The 15,827-nt window shown below is 43.9% G+C and overlaps 1 protein-coding gene across 1 annotated transcript in view; it reads right to left on the minus strand.

The window, feature by feature from the left end:
• Positions 1 to 605: 605 nt before the first annotated feature.
• Positions 606 to 15,827, minus strand: part of ETV5 (ETS variant transcription factor 5) — a 56,775-nt gene continuing 41,553 nt past the window's right edge. Inside the window, exons 9-13 of the mRNA XM_067738338.1 lie at positions 15,226 to 15,285; positions 11,091 to 11,159; positions 10,773 to 10,942; positions 6,008 to 6,109; positions 606 to 3,102 (exon numbers count right to left, since the gene is read on the minus strand). Of these exons, the coding sequence (XP_067594439.1) occupies positions 2,881 to 3,102; positions 6,008 to 6,109; positions 10,773 to 10,942; positions 11,091 to 11,159; positions 15,226 to 15,285 (623 nt within the window). The 3' untranslated portion in view covers positions 606 to 2,880. The remainder of the gene's footprint in view (positions 3,103 to 6,007; positions 6,110 to 10,772; positions 10,943 to 11,090; positions 11,160 to 15,225; positions 15,286 to 15,827) is intronic.

A 15,827-nucleotide genomic window follows, 5' to 3' on the forward strand; every position in this document is an offset into this window, starting at 1 on the left:
AGGGGCTGAGCTGGATGTATCTTGGAACTCAAAGTCCTAGCCTAGTTAGTGATCTTTTCATGCAACCCAGGGCCCAAGCATGAGCTATGCTTTAAAAAAAGGAGACTAAGGGCTTCCCTGGTGGTGCAGTGGTTGACAGTCTGCCTGCCGATGCAGGGGACACAGGTTCGTGCCCTGGTCCGGGAAGATACCACTTGCCTCGGAGCGGCTGGGCCCGTGAGCCGTGGCCGCTGAGCCTGCACGTCCGGAGCCTGTGCTCCGCAAGGGGAGAGGCCACAACAGTGAGAGGCCCGCGTACCCAAAAAAAAAAAAAAAAAAAAAAATGGACTGGAAGTTGGCAAGTAGGTGGGTTCAAGGAGAGGGGGTGGTGTCTGCTCACCATTGGCCGCGAAACCCGCTCTGCTTTCTACTCTCCTACTCTCTTGGGTCAAATGTTTGGTCAGAGCTTAAGAGATGAGGCGATGGGGCAGTTGTACACAAACTATCAACTTTCACAGTCCTAAGGTTAAACAGCTGAGAGGGGGAAAGAAAGATGCCAGGTGGCTTCTGCTTGCTTCAAGATTAGACCACTGAGGGCAAGAAAGAGACGGGTTTCAGGCACTTGGTAAACTGAAAGCAAACTTCTTTATTGTACACAGTACAGAATATAACGCAGCTTGGCAGGATGCAAACGGCCCTGCGCAGGGGAAAGTATTTCAAATCAACTGGCAGGTTAAAGCCTTTCTGCACTGTAGACTTTCCACACTCTGGAAAGAAGCAAAAACAAGAACAAAGAAACAAAACCATCAGGGAGGTGCATGAATCCGATGGGAAAGCGACGGTGATGCTGCCATCCTGTGTCCCGAGACAGCACAGGCCACGTGGCTACAGCAGGGGAGAGGAGCTCAGGCTACAGAGGATTCTTTTCAGTACTTGCTAAGACAGCATAAATCCATCAAAAAAAAAAAAAAAAAAAAACCCAACAAAACCCAAACCCGGATAAGTAAAGAAAGGAAAAAACAAATCCTATACAGCATTTACAACAAATTAACCTCTAGCCAGCTGGGGGTAAAATATGCATCTATGTATAGACTATGTGTAGGTTAGAAAGCTATAAATACCGGTTTGGAAAGTCCTTTGATTAGAATACAATGCTAATTAAGGCCCAAGCTACAGGTTCAATACCTTTGTGGGCTAATTAGCTTCCAAGAGAGGAAAATCTTGTCTTTCCATAGCTATAAAATGCACCCCTTATCTCTGTGACCCTCTTCACAAATGTGCTCCTGGTCACCAGGGGGACTGTTTGAGACTACAGAGCGGGTCCATCAATAGAAAAACAACTCAAAGCACTGTCCTTCGCATATGAAGAGTAGCATAGTCATTCTTTGTGTGCTAGGTGTCAGGGGAAGCACAGAATCCTATCAGCAGGCAGCAAGGTGCTACCACTTTCTAATTCTTTTTCCACTACTTTGAGCTTAACTTTCATATAGCTTTAGCTGGGTTATTTAAAACTTTCCCAATATAATACAGCAATCGGAGAAAACCTTTTTTAAAGTGGCAGGAAACTAAGATGCTAGTACTGCTTTACCTGTCAGTGTCGCACGTAAGTCTCAAACCCTATTGAGTCATATGCAGGGTTTAAAGTCCAAAAATTAAAGAAAAAGGAAAACAAAACAAACTGAAATGGAAATTGTCATCAGTCATGCCCAGGGAAGAATCCCTACCTAGGGTTTTCACCAGGTGACCAGGTTTCAAATGGACATGACATGTATTATGTACATATGCTTTCCAGAGAGGGCATGTGAGGGAACATGGGGGACTATACACATAGAATCTAAACGGTGTGTCCAGGCTGCCCTGCACACCTCAAAAATGTACAACTCAGGTGCAAATGTTCCATCAGGCTGTCTGGTGCAGAAAGCACAAAGCAGGCAATAAAAGAGGGCTTGTACTCGGCTAAGGGGACGCCCCCCAGCAAAGCCCCTTTCAAGCTGCAGCGTCTTCATAAGTTGGCACTGCCCTGTTTAAAGGGCGCAGTGCAGTTACCAAAAGGTTTGTTTTTTTTTTGCTTTAAATACCAAAACTACAAAAATCAGTTTATAAACTGTTTTTCCAAAACAACCACCAAAACAAAACAATCCCCCGAATCAAAGCAAAACAAAATACTGTCAAAAGTGTTAATCACCCTTCTCCTAAAATTAAAGCCATCCACACACACAGCCATGTGACTGGGAAGAGAAAGGGGGCCTGCTCTACTTGGTGACCACATGGCCAGAAGGTTCCCAAGGGTAGCAATGGTTTATTATTTGAGAACCATGGAGTGGGTAACAGCTGTTCATCCTTTTTCCCCTTCTTTCCAGACCAAGAGGAAACATTTCAGATTAAGCTGGAAGAGCTCTCTGAGTTTTAAGATATATTTGTAACCCTTCATGGTTTGAGCCTCCCCAACTTTGCCTACCTCCTCTTCTATGGGTTTGTGACATCTTTTTCAATAAATTGTGCAAATCAGAGCCCTTCTACGTAAAGGCATTTAGTAGTCCATGATCAATGCAGATTGTCACACACTCTGTCCTGGTTTGTGGGTACTAACCTGAACAAGGTATTGCTTTGCATATATTGTCCATGGGAAGGAGGCTCCATTTCAATTGCTTTCCCAGAAACCTTGTCAGGTTCAGAGCTGAGGCACCAGCCTTTTGGTGGTTTTCTGCCCCTCCCTGTTCCCACTCCCCCGCCAAGGTATCTGTCTTTAAGGGTGCCGATCCAGAGACAGCTTGGGTTCTCCAGATAATACTCAAAGGGCAAGCTTTGGGAACAGCCAGAAACACAAACAAAACCACTGCCCTCGTTTGCCTGAATGGGAACTGCTAGCTCTAGGGTTTGGCCGCTCAGCCGCTCGGAAACTTAGTAAGCAAAGCCTTCGGCATAGGGGAGGCTGCTGCAGCGGTCCACATCCAGGAGGTAAGCAGGGTTGTCTTCAAAGTGGGTCAGTGGCAGGGTGTCCTCCTCGCTGAGGTGGCACTCAGACTCCGCTTTCAGGAACGGACGTTGGTTGTCGGGGAAGGCCATGGAGAAAAGGGCATCGGGGTCGCAGACAAACTTGTAGACGTATCGTTCCCCAGCCACCTGAAGAGAGAAAACACACCTTATGAGGCCCAGCTGGAACAGGGCATGGGCCGGGGCCAGGGCACCAAGGGAAGAATGAGATATTTGTAAGTCACCAAGCTCTCAGGGAGCCAGGGACCAAGAGGCTCATTGGTAGCTGATTATCCAAATCATTCAGATTTATTTTGATAAACTGTGGGAACCTGTTACCTGCCAAGTGTTTTGTTGACACCACAGCTTAGCAGTTGAAAAGAATATCTGAATTTCAAACTCATATTAGGTTCTTTTAAAAGAAAATCCTCACTGTGTTATACTCACAGCCTAGAAACAATGGTTATGCTGAGGTTGGTGCCTGATATTACAAGAAGATATAAGGACTGAAAGACGCAGGAGTCAGACCATGTGTTCAGTTCCCTCCAAAGTTTACGGTCTTCCCAGGACAGCTTTGCTCTGAAGGGCTAGGAATTCAGAGAGCTGTGTGGGAATTTTAAGTTTGTTCCAAAACCAAACAGAACTGTGTTTTGGCTTACCTGCAGTTTTACATTACTCATTCCATGGTTCTGCTACACTGAAGGAACTGATGACTACCTTTATACGAATTTTATGCATTATAATATTACAAGAACCAAATGGTCTTGATTAAGGGTGGCAGATGTATACAATCAATCATCCCTATTTGGGTTGTTAAATCTCTCCTTCCCCGGCCCAAGAGTCAGCTCATGTATGTGGAAGAGGGAAGTAGGAGGACATAGTGGCAATGATACCGGCTCATAAGCCAGGAGTGGATGGCTCCCAGCCTTGGCTCAGTCGCTAACAAGTCTCAACCTCTCAACCTCAATCTTCCCTTTCAAAAACCGAGGGTATGGGACTACTGCTTTTCTAAGTCCCTCCCCAGACGGGCATGCTACCACTTCTCTTTTATTTAGTTCTCATTTACTCACGGGTCATGTAATAAATATAACAATGATCTCTTACACTGGACAGCACATTACTATTTCTAGAATGTTTTCACATATATTACCCTTTGAGATTAGATTAGGGACTATTATCTACATTTTTACTGGAAACAGGCTTTGGAAGGTTGACTTAAAGCATAAATGCAGTGCTGGATCTGAGCCCCCCAAGTCTCATTCCTGTGCCTTCCTGTACTTTTTGCCTGTTTTATTCTCAGAAAATTCTCTCCTACTTCCTTAGAAAACCTAGGAACAAGTTCATAGGGACAACTCGTTGCCCTTAGTTCAAGTTAACTGTGTCTTGATTACATTCCCTCAGACTGGATCTGGAGTTGGGAACAGCAAAGGAGTAATGGCCCTCCTTCCTGAGTTTAGGATTCTACCCGATAATGTTAAAACTAAAAGGGGAGAGAGTGTGTGTGAAGTTTGAGGGGGAAAAGGCAGTGACTGATAATGGGTTCAGAGTTTCTTTTTAAGGTGATAAAATGTTCTAAAACTGATGGTGGTGACGGCTGCACTACTCTGTGCACATATTAAAACCCCACTGAATTTAACCCTTTTAAAAAAGGGGGGAAGTTGGGTGGGGTGACCACCCATCCTAGAGTATCTATTCACTCTGTGACAAGCACTGAAGTCAAACCCTCATTCCTGCCCCAAAGGAGCTGATACTCCTGTAGCAGATACTGACAAGCCGGGGAGTAACTTACAATACAGACAGTAGGGGAAGTGATGGAGATGAGCCCAGGTGCTCTCAGAAGCAGAAGAGGGACCATGTAACTCAGGCTGAGAACTTCAGATTCTTGGAGTAAAGAGGTGATTTACTGAGAAAACAAGTAGGGGCTGGCCAGGCAATGAAGGCGTTAGGAGTGTTCTGAAGTAGGACGGTAGTTTAATAGGTAGTTTTTCATTTTATAGTGTGCTTGATAACTTACATGAATGTGATATGTATTGTTCGGTAAACAAATATATTAAGAGAAAGATGGCTATGCTAGTGAAAGCAGCCAAGTACAAGTGAGGAAATGAGGGTTTAATGGTGCCTTGAGCCTGTATGAAGCATTAAAAAGTCTGGATCTTATCCAGAAGACCATCCATGAAAAGCTGTTTTAATAATTTTTAAGGACATGAGAGGAATATGGGGTCATATTACCACCTGCCTCTGAGAAAGATAAGCCTGGCTTCAGCGTAGACAAGTTCTCAGCAGCAATGACCACATACTTCTGAGTGCATCTTGGCATCTATCATGTAGACTGCTTAAATGTGTAAATGCTAGAATCTGGGCAACAGTACAGTATAAAATCTGATGGCTAAGAAAAACCAATCAAAGATTTTCCATTCTCATCTTCTGCCTATCCACAGGATTTTAAGATTGTGGCTCTTCACCACCTATCGCAATAAGGATTTTGTATTGGCTTTCTCAAAATTACACTTCATCCTTTTTTCTGCTACCGGCTACCTGGTGATTCTGCCATTTTGCAAACCTTGGGTTTTTAACTTGAGTTCCAGTTTCTAAGGTTCTAAAAGAGAAATAAGATTTTTTTTTACTGCCCTAACACTTTTGGGAGTATTAAACCAACATAGTTGGAGGTCTCGGTGTTTCAACTAAAGACTTCGCCTAAGCTCTCATGGGAGGGGAGACCTTCAAGTCGATTCCCTCACTTGCTCCTTTATGGATATAATAGTTGGCCTAAATGTCTGGATGTTTTCGTAAGTAGAGACAGTTTAAAGCAGAGGAGCCTAATTTTCCTACAGTGTCTTCCATATACAACCTTTGGCTTTCACGTACCCAACAGCATTAAAGGTGCTCCTTATTATCTCATTTAACTTAAGTTTTTCCAAGATGTTTTTCCTATCACAGAATTACTTACGAGGCTAACATGTCCTCCCAGTCATCACATACAGTTTTATTTCAGAAGCCCTTGACATTTTCTTTGAGAGTGGTCAGAGTGGTCTAAGCGTCTCTAGTAATCGCTCACCTTCTGCATGATGCCCTTTTCATAGTAATAGCGTAGAGATCGGCTGAGCTTGTCGTAGTTCATGGCTGGCCGGTTCTTCTGAATGCCCCAACGCCGAGCGACCTGAAGAGACAGGAAAGCAATGGAAACTCATTCCCTGGGCTTAGTGGTTTTCTCCCAATCCCAGGAGAGCCAGTTCTAGAATCTGACTGCTTTGGTCAGTGACCCATTTCTCTGACCTGGAAGGAAAAGCACTGAATTCCCTCAAGACCAAACATTTAGCAAAGGTGATGATTCAGTCAAATGCTAAGAGGTGAGACCTAGAGGTGGAAAAATCCTAGCACTTTAAGATTGCAGAGGGCTCGGCTAGCGTCCCAGAGGAAGCAGGCTCTCTACTGTTTCTCCACATATGAATTATCGACCAATACCCATAGACCATTAGCATGTTGCCATTAAGTGCTATGGTTTCTGTAGCAGTCAATAAGGAATAATTAGAATGGTCATTCCTGAAACATTAGAAACACACTGGTGAGTTGCTAATGGGCCAGCAGAGCAAAAGTTCAATTCTAATAAGATTGGAGAGGGGCTGGTAGATGTTTACTTATAGCAGCTCATGGAGTAAAGGGGAATCGGATCATTTCAGCCTGCTGCCATCCAATCCCCTGCTCCCAGCAGACTTGCAGAATGGACATTAAAACATGTAGCACCATTATCCACTTAATGAAAAATTAACAGGGCTTCCCAAACAGTTCTGAAGTGCATTATATCCAACTTGGTCCAACTCTGAGGTGCAGTGATGGGGAGGGTGTAAATGGAGGTTTGGGCAAAGAGACCTTATAGCAAGAAAACTTCCTAGTGGAGTTCAGCAGGACAGCCAAGCAATTTCTGTTCTCAATTATCTCAACATCCCAAATCCTACTTATCAGGATGACTGTCGAGGTAAGAGAAGAATAACCTTGGAAACATGAGGTCTTTAAATGTATGCAAACCAGGGATCATGTTTTGAACATTTTGGGTCAGTTTTAGAAACTTAAAAAACCAAAATAACTACATTCCTTTTTATTAAAAAAAAAAAAAGATGACAAACATGGAATGAGAAGTAGGGAGCCTGCAAGTGGAAAAGGTGGATCATAAAACCACATTTCACTTGAAGTATTCTTTAAAAGTATTTGGGGCAGAATGAAAACAACATCTTCTGAATTCAGGATTCTAAGATGACCTTTAATAAATACCAAAAATAATCTGGTAAGTAGGGAAGAATGCATCTGTCCTAATTATATTGCAGTAATTCAATAGCCACGATTCCACTCTGCCTTGCAAGACACTGTGTGAAAGTTAAATTTCCATTCGTTTGCTTTGCACCCCACGGCACACACGATTATCCCTGGCTCTCCCCCTTTCTCCACATTGCACCCGTTCAACTCTTTGACATGGCCCAAAAGACAAAATGAAACAAAAATACATCCCCTGGTTAAAGAAGACAAACACTTTATTTTACTCTTATTATTTTTGGCTGCACCAAGCAGCATGCAGGATCTTAGTTCCCCGACCAGGGATCAAATGGTGTCCCCTGCAGTGGAAGCGTGGAGTCTTAACTACTGGACCGCCAGGGAAGTCCCAAGAAGATAAAACCAATTTTTAATCAATTTCTATTTTTAACCAGTTTTTAACCAATTTCAATTTTTAACCAACTTCTTTTTTTAACCAATTTCTATTTTTAAACCAACAGAAATAGGGGTAAGAAAGAACCTAAGTCAATACGTGTCCTTTTACCTGTTCAGAAGAAATGACACCATGAAACTGTACTTGAACTGCTGTCAGACACAAGTGATGCAGGGACCCTTAAAAGAAGCCCAGCCTCATCATTTTACTATAGTCAGTGGTGGAAAACAATTCGTGAATATTTTTCAACTTCAGCCGTGACCTCTCTTTGCTGTCGCGTGCATATGCAGTAGCTTGCTGGAGAGAGGTTTTATATATGCACAGACTTCAAAGCAGCTCTGGTAGCCATAGTTACTGACTCATCCTCTTGGGCCAGGGCCCTCTGATTCAGTAGCCCTCACCAGGGCTGCTCCTTCTGCAGTAATCATGATGCAGCACAACTGCAGAGCAGCTGGGAATTAGGGCTGTCCCATTTCTGGGGGGAGGGGAGCAGGCAATAGCTTGCTACCAGCTCCTCCTTTCTTTCGTCTTTCACATTCGTTACTTTGATAGCATGCATCTTGAGGACGGAGGCCGAAGGAGTTTTAAAAACAAACAAACAAGAAAACCTCACGTCTCTTCCTCCCTTTTTAAGAGAGAGCAGCCGCAGCGCAGGGAGCGGCTCTTTCTAGCAGCCCGTCCTTTTAAACCTCCCCACGGCATCAGTTATCCGCCACATGTTCAACAAACAACCCTACCCCCCAAAATATTCATTAATGCAGATTCACAGTTAAAATGGCTCCAGATTAAAGCCGAGTCAGTCATAATTGAGAGGGTGCTAAGCTGGATGACAATCAAAAGACATTTGATTAGGAGGCCTGCCAAAAGCAGTTCCAAAACCACAATTTCCATGCACAGTGTAATGGATATTATGGATAATTACCCAGAGTGCACTACTCAGCCACACAGCTGCCTACAATTACGGCCCAAACAGCTTCCTCCTCCGCTTCACCCTTCAAGCTTCCCCCATGACAACTTCTTACAGCTTTTTCGAGGAGTTGGTATCTTCCTGACAGTAACAAGAGTAGGGCCCTCCGAGTTATACAAGGATTAGAGAGCGAAAAAATTCAAATGCTGCATGTCCCGAGGCCAGAGTGCACACGTGGAACAGAGCTGATCCTGGGTTAAGAGAATGGAATATTCGGAGTTCATGGAATGCTCGGGGATTTCAAGGTGCGGCGGAAAGAAGTACTTCCTGAAGAAACAAAGCTGTCCAACCAGCTGAGGGAGGCTCCAGGCCACCACAGGCCTCCCCTGCGACTTGGCTGCTTGGCATTTCTGTGAGCATTCTGGCTTAGTATTAGCTTCGTTATTAAGAAAGCCGGGGCCCTTGGCCATCTGTTCATCATTTTCTTTACCACTGGTAGGAGAGCAGCAGATTCAATAACAGCTTTACAAAGGGTCATAACCAGGTTTACCTGCAGCTATACAGCCTGTGCTTAGGCCAGAGGCAGTGGCAATAAAGTAATAAAAGCTCCTGTCTGCAATGAGATAAATCAATAAGGGCTGCCCACATGACAGACTGACTTTCGAAAAGCCTTAGTGAGTCTGGGCGACATGCTTTCCTCAAGCCTCACATAAACCAGGCCACGTTATGAGGAAAAGAATGCAGGGCGGATGCTCTCCAGTGTGGCTGGAAGCCACAAACACAGCTCCACTTCTAAACACGACTTAGCCAAAAAGACACCCTTAGGAAAACACGGCAGTACCAAACTCTGGCTTTGAAGGTAGACTGACTCTTAACAGAAACCGTTTACAATATGAGGTGTTGACATATTTCTATTTTTTTGTGAATGATGCAAGATCGGGAACACCATACATGTACCTTCTCTAACTGCCTTTAATGAAGCCTGCCTTCCTCTCCTCTCAGTCAGGATTCTCCTTAAGTCTCCAATCCACACATTCTCCTTTGCTCATCTTAACTTTCAGGCTCCTTTCTTCTTCCAAATCTCCTGCTGTTAACCCCCATACCCACCTGTCCCCCTGGTGTGCTAAAGTGAGCCCTGGAATTGATGGAAAAACATCTACAACTGCAGTCCCTGTTCAAACTCCTTCCGAGAGCATTGGTCCCATTCCAATCACACCCAACCCAAAGATACATTTTGCTCTGCTGGTTTAATATGTAACACCTAAGTATATGCTACCAAAAGAAGCATATGTCGTATTTTCAGGGAAGTTATTTCTTTTCTATTTATAATCTCTCTAGATTCTAAATCAAATAGAAATCAAATCAACCCCTTTGGGAATTCCCTGGCGGTCCAGGGGTTAGGATTCCGAGCTCTCACTGCTGAGGGAACTACGATCCCGTAAGCCGTGTGGCGTGGCCATAAAACCAAAACAAACAAACATGAAACAACCCCTTTTGAAATATGCCAAACTCAGAGCCTGATTTAATTTACTTTGCAATATTCAGGAAAGGAGGAGTTCCATGATGTTCTCCCCTTTTGAAGAAATGGCATTGGTTCTGTCCATTGGCCTTTCTGTCAAGAGTCTGGGCAAACAGACAGTAACAATGTTTCTTCTTTCTATTAACAAAATAATGAAAGTTTGTGTCCTCTCTCAACCACTGTGATATTACATTTTAAAAAAAAATCTAACTTCCTAAGATTGACCCATCTCTGATAATTTTATTTCTCTAGGTTAGAGCCATTTGAAATACACAGTGGGGTAGTTGCAACCTATAATATATTACCAATATGTCTTAAAATCTGTTCATGTAACCTCTGGTATAGGCTATGACATATGAGGGTTGACACCAAAACAAGTTGGTATCACTGAAAGAACACTTGAAAAAGACTTTCCAACAGAGAGAGCAGACCCTATTAGAATGTAAGTCTTCATGGCCTCCCTCCCCAGAGTTTGCAGAAGTGTTACTAATACATTTTATATATTCTGCAGTGGAGAACTCTGCCTGTCTGTGAATTGTAAGTTGTCCTATTCATAGAAAAGGCACTGCCAAGCCCATTGGCCAGGCTAGAATCTGAACGAGAAGGAAGAGCGTATTTAACACCGTAAAAAGGCTCAATGGAGAACAGGAACAAACATCAACAAATCAAATCACCTGATCCCAGCTTCCAGCGCTTACCTCCTCCGGTTCTATCAGCTTGAACTCCATGCCTCGGCCTGTCCAGGCAATGAAGTGGGCATTGGCTGGGTCGTCAAGAAGGGTAACCAGGAACTGCCACAGCTGAAGGGAACCTCGCCTCTGGTAAGGAGGCCCCTCCCGATACATGGTGGGCTCTTGTTTGACTTTGCCTGTTTGAGACAAAGACACATATGTGGTACTTTAGTCTCAAGTTTCTCAGCTGATTTGGGCAAACACTAATTTAGCATCAAGACTGATGAACATACTCTGACATCTTGAACCTTCCAGCTTCCCAACAAACTGGATGTGGCTACTTACCTTCCAGTCTCTCAGGAACAACACAGGTGTCGTCAAAGTACAACCGGGGATCCTTCTCATATGAAAAACCTGAAGAAGAATTTAGAAAGAACATGTTGCTTAACAAATAGTGTTCTCTGAAAACTCTGGATTTAAGGACTAAAATAGGATTCTACCATTTCAGGTCCTCAGCCTGATGAACTGCTCTATCTATGCCAGACTGAATTTTGGAGGGAACTTCAACTTCACCAGGACTTAGGCGTTCTGTTCTGATGCAATCACCTGCGCTTCAGTCAGAGGAGCATCAGTTCCTGCTATCAGAGCTGAGACTGCAGGGAGGCACTGAGTCACCTGTACGTTCCTTTGCATCTTGCTTACAAGGTCTGCATGGATCAGTGTGTCCGTGACTAAGCCTTTGTATCTGAAAAGACATCTCATCTATTTCAGTTGGCCTTACCGGGTGGATTTGGTTGATCTATACGTGGTCTAGCCGTTTTCCTTTTAGCAAATATTAATTTCAACCTTTCTTACTGCTTGTCTAGGCTGCCCACACATCTCACTCAGTCATGAAAAAGCTTGGAGGGTAGAGAACAATGCCAAATGAGTAAAGGCTTGGGCCTGTGGAGGACTGTGACAAGCAATAATTTCAAAAAGTTGGAGGTATTATCACCTCCAGACACTGTGGAAGGAATCTGAAGAGACTTTCTGTCAATAAAACTTATTCACTGTATAGACAAGAAAACAAAGGGGAACTGACTGGTCCAACAACACATGTAAGTGGAAATGAAAGGAAGGCAGGGCAAAAAGTGGAAGGTGTCAAGAAGAAGGATGGCCTGGCATCCTAAACCCACCAACCCTTCATATGCATTCAACGCTGACCACCAGGTCGCCAGGCACCCTGACAAGGCCAGCGGCTCAAGCCAAAGCCAGTTAGTAGACAGGCGTGATGGGACCACACCCTTGGCTGCGGTCCAGCCTGTTCCAGGGGGCGAGTGCTCCAGCGTACTCTCCTCTACCCGCACACTTCTCAAGAGGAAGCAGCAGGAGCTCCTGTCTGCTCAGTGGTACTCCCTGTGCTTGGTTCTCTGATCAGTTCGTCTGGTGTGCGGTCCAGGCGTATGAGTATCAGGTACGTGGTAGGGGGAGGGCAGAGGAGGTTGCTCTGCAGTGAAGGGCTAGCATTAGATTTTGAGAGGGATTTGCTCTGACTTAAAATCCCTGGGTAAAGGTGCCAAGAAAGAATCTGTTCTTTTTCTTCACAATCAGCCCGGGTGAAGTTCTCCTTGGCAGGATCAGCACAATTTTAAAGAGGCCTGGGGTTGGGAAAACACTGCCCAACCAGGAGGAAACAGACTGTTTTAAGGTTCTGTATTATTCATTTTTGTTTCCTCAGCCCCAAGCATTATTTCTCTGCTTAACTACAAAGGAAGTATATTTTATTTAGTATTTAATCCAATAAATATTTATGCCAGGCACCGTGCTAGAAGGGGGTAGATAGAAGAATACAGACTCCGTGCTTGCTCTCGTGGAGCTTGCGTCCCAACTGGTGGGGACAGACAACAAAGTAGGGAAAAAAGAGACATGGTGTACTGTGGAAAGTGTGGGCCCTGGAGCCAGACTGATAGACCTAGGTTAACTGTGTGACCTTGAACAAGTTAATTAATTGCTCTCAAGTTAATTTCCTCATCTGAAGACTGGGGAAGATAATAATTCCCACCTTATAGGCTTGTGAGAATTTAATGAGTTGATACATATTCTGTTCCATTGACTGATTTATCTTTACAATAGAGAGCTAAGAATAGCTCCTGGTACATAAATGTGCAATACATGATAATTATAAGAAATTAAGACAGTAAGTACTTGTACATTGTGATAAGTGCTATTAAAAGATTAACTGGATAATGTGAGAGCTTTTTCTTATATTCTGTCATGGATTCTAAATTCCTTTAGTAAAAGGACATATCCTGAATATCTTAGCCTCCTTATAGCACCTGGTACGTAAGTGCTCAATAAATATTTGAATAAATATGAGGGAATCTATAGTTTCCATTAAAAGCTTTAAGAATGCAATACTAACTTTTAAGTTAGGGATTCAGGGACTCCTATAATTTATTTTCCAAGTTGGTACTAGGAAACTGACTTATGACAAACTATTATACTTTATATTAACAAGAATTACATAATCCATCATGCTTCATGCTTTTTGCCTTGGCTACCAGGAAGCTATGTATTTTTTGACTTTCCACATGGATTTTGCTATTCCAGTGATGTTTTAACAGCCTTATTATAAAGTCATTATAAATAAACTACAAAGTTTACACACCTGTCAAAATTGCCATTTTATTTTTAGAGCTTTTCTTCCTCTAAGGTAAAGAAAATACATTCACAGTTCACAGTATATAGGGAAAAAATGTAAATCCAGATTAAATTCTAGGTTTGGTTTTTCAAACTAATCAGATGAAGCCCTGCCCATGAGTATCGTTTTGGTGTACTTTGTGGTTTCTAGTCATTGCCACATGTGGTTCTCTAAAACATCTGGAAGATGCTGTTGGTTTAAGTGAAATTTAAGTCAGTTGAATTTGCACAGCAGTTACATCAGTTGTGGCCACAACCATCTAATGACTCAAATAAAGGTGGCAGGAAGGAAGAACCTGTTTGAGGGACAAAGTGGAAATGAAAGATTCAAAACAGTATGCAAAGATTCCAGGTGAACGCTAAGGCAGGATGGCTGTCTTAGTAATCACAGATGCCAATCAGAAACACTTGTCTCACTATTTCACGGGCATGTGTGGTCAAGCCCGTATAAGGAGGAGAGAAAAACCATGTCAGGGTAATTGAGAGCAATTAAGAATGCAGATCTCTTTGAAACTAATTTCTTCAATGTGTATGGGGTCAGGGAAGAAGTGGGGGAAAAACACAAGCTCGCAGATATTCTGTGTGTAGTAAGCAGCCCGATGCCTTACTAAAAATATTTCCTTTAAGAGCATGCTCCTTTCTAAATGTTGTAATCATGCAAAGTGTTTTCCTCCCTCTCTTCCCTCACTCCCTTCTAGTTTGCCTGCTGCAGACATCAACTGCTGCTATAGAAACATTCGGGAACCTGGAAGAGAGCCCCACACAGCTGTGCCGATCACGGCCAGAGGTCCAGTAGACTGCCCTTCCTTCCCAGGGCTGGACACTCGGAATATCCCCGGGTGCCCGTGGCAGCCACACTGGGTCTCCCCTCTAACCAAGTCAGTGGGAGGCAGCCACCCATAGAGACCACTCTTGTGAACCAATCACTCACAATAACCAGCCAATGCTTCACAGTGCTATCTTACCGGCTCTTTCAACCTTTCTCTAAAACTCTAGAACAGTAGTTGTCACCCTGGGACACATGAGAATCACCCGGGAAGCTTTACAAACTACTAACGCCTGAGTCCTACCTGAGAATTTCTGATTTAATTGCTCTGGGTGAAGCCTGGACACCAGAAGTTTTAACAGTTCCCCAGGGGATTCTAATGTGCAGCCAAAGCTGAGCCTCATGACTGCAGTCCTAGTTCTCAGGTCAGTGTGCGTCACAACTGCCTGGAGGGCTTGTTGGAACACAGTGCTGGGCCCCTCCCCTGGAGACTCTGATTCAGCAGGTGGGCCCTGAGAATCTGCTCTTCTAACAAGTCCCAGGTGAACCTGACTGATGCTGTAGGTTTGGGGAATCACACTGCTCTAGGTATTTATGGAGAGCTATATAGGACAGAAAACAGGACATACTTCTGGGGAACGTGTTCTAAGAAAGAAATCCTTCCCTGTTTCAGCGTTCAGAAGAGAACTCTTGAAGGTACCATCTCAAGTCGTGACATAGTTCCTAAGTGCCAGTTTAGGTGATAGTGTTATCTACAGCTATGTATACATAACCTCCTTGTATGGAAGGGTGGAAACCAGACGGTTCGTGTTTTTCCTCTTAAAAGTTACGGTCATTACTATGGAAAAGGATGGCAGCCCTCAAAGGTCAAGAGCATGCCTCAAACCCTGTGTGCGAGATAGCTGGGGATCACGATAAGTGAACTCTCGTGTTCACAAGCTAAGGAAGGTTTAAACTACGATCTCACATCTTAGCCCGGAAACTGTGCAACTTTAAGCTTCCTTGAATATTATTATTTTTTAAAGAGCTACTTACCTTCATGGCTACTGGAGAAGTAGCCCCCTCTCATGTAGGACGACTGGCAGTTAGGCACTTCTGAAAGAGAACAGACACACACACTCCTGTCAGTCTCTGCAGCTGAATCAGCACATCGGTCTAACTGCAGCACTGCAGGAAAGCCCCTAAACCTTCTCCTGCTCCAAGGTCATGTCTTTTTGGCCTTGTCTTGGAAAAGGGGTACCACTCTAGTAAGCAGCGTGGGAAACACTATGTCCCACCATCTGAATGGAGGACTCGACTCACAATCAAGAGAACTGGGAGGAAAAAATACTCTCATAACTTGCTCATTTTAGAAACTAGTTAACGTCAAACCTCGTGAGAGAGTTAATGACAGAAGAAGAAAATGGCTTTCAAAAGGCCAACGTGGCCTTCTGCCTGTCCTGACTCAGGGGCTTTGGGCTTTGGAGGGGCAGGAAGGTCACTTTAGAGCTTTCCCAGTTTGCTCTCCTTTACTGCTGATGGTCATATCCATTTCTGCTCCAAGAAGTGAGGGTATTTTTAGGTCAAAGAGATGAGGGGATGGGAAGTGATGAAGCTAGGACAAGAATGGGCAGGAGTGAGGAACTGCAGCTTGGCAA

Source organism: Pseudorca crassidens, chromosome 5, assembly GCF_039906515.1.
Source record: "Pseudorca crassidens isolate mPseCra1 chromosome 5, mPseCra1.hap1, whole genome shotgun sequence".
Taxonomy (NCBI): domain Eukaryota; kingdom Metazoa; phylum Chordata; class Mammalia; order Artiodactyla; family Delphinidae; genus Pseudorca; species Pseudorca crassidens.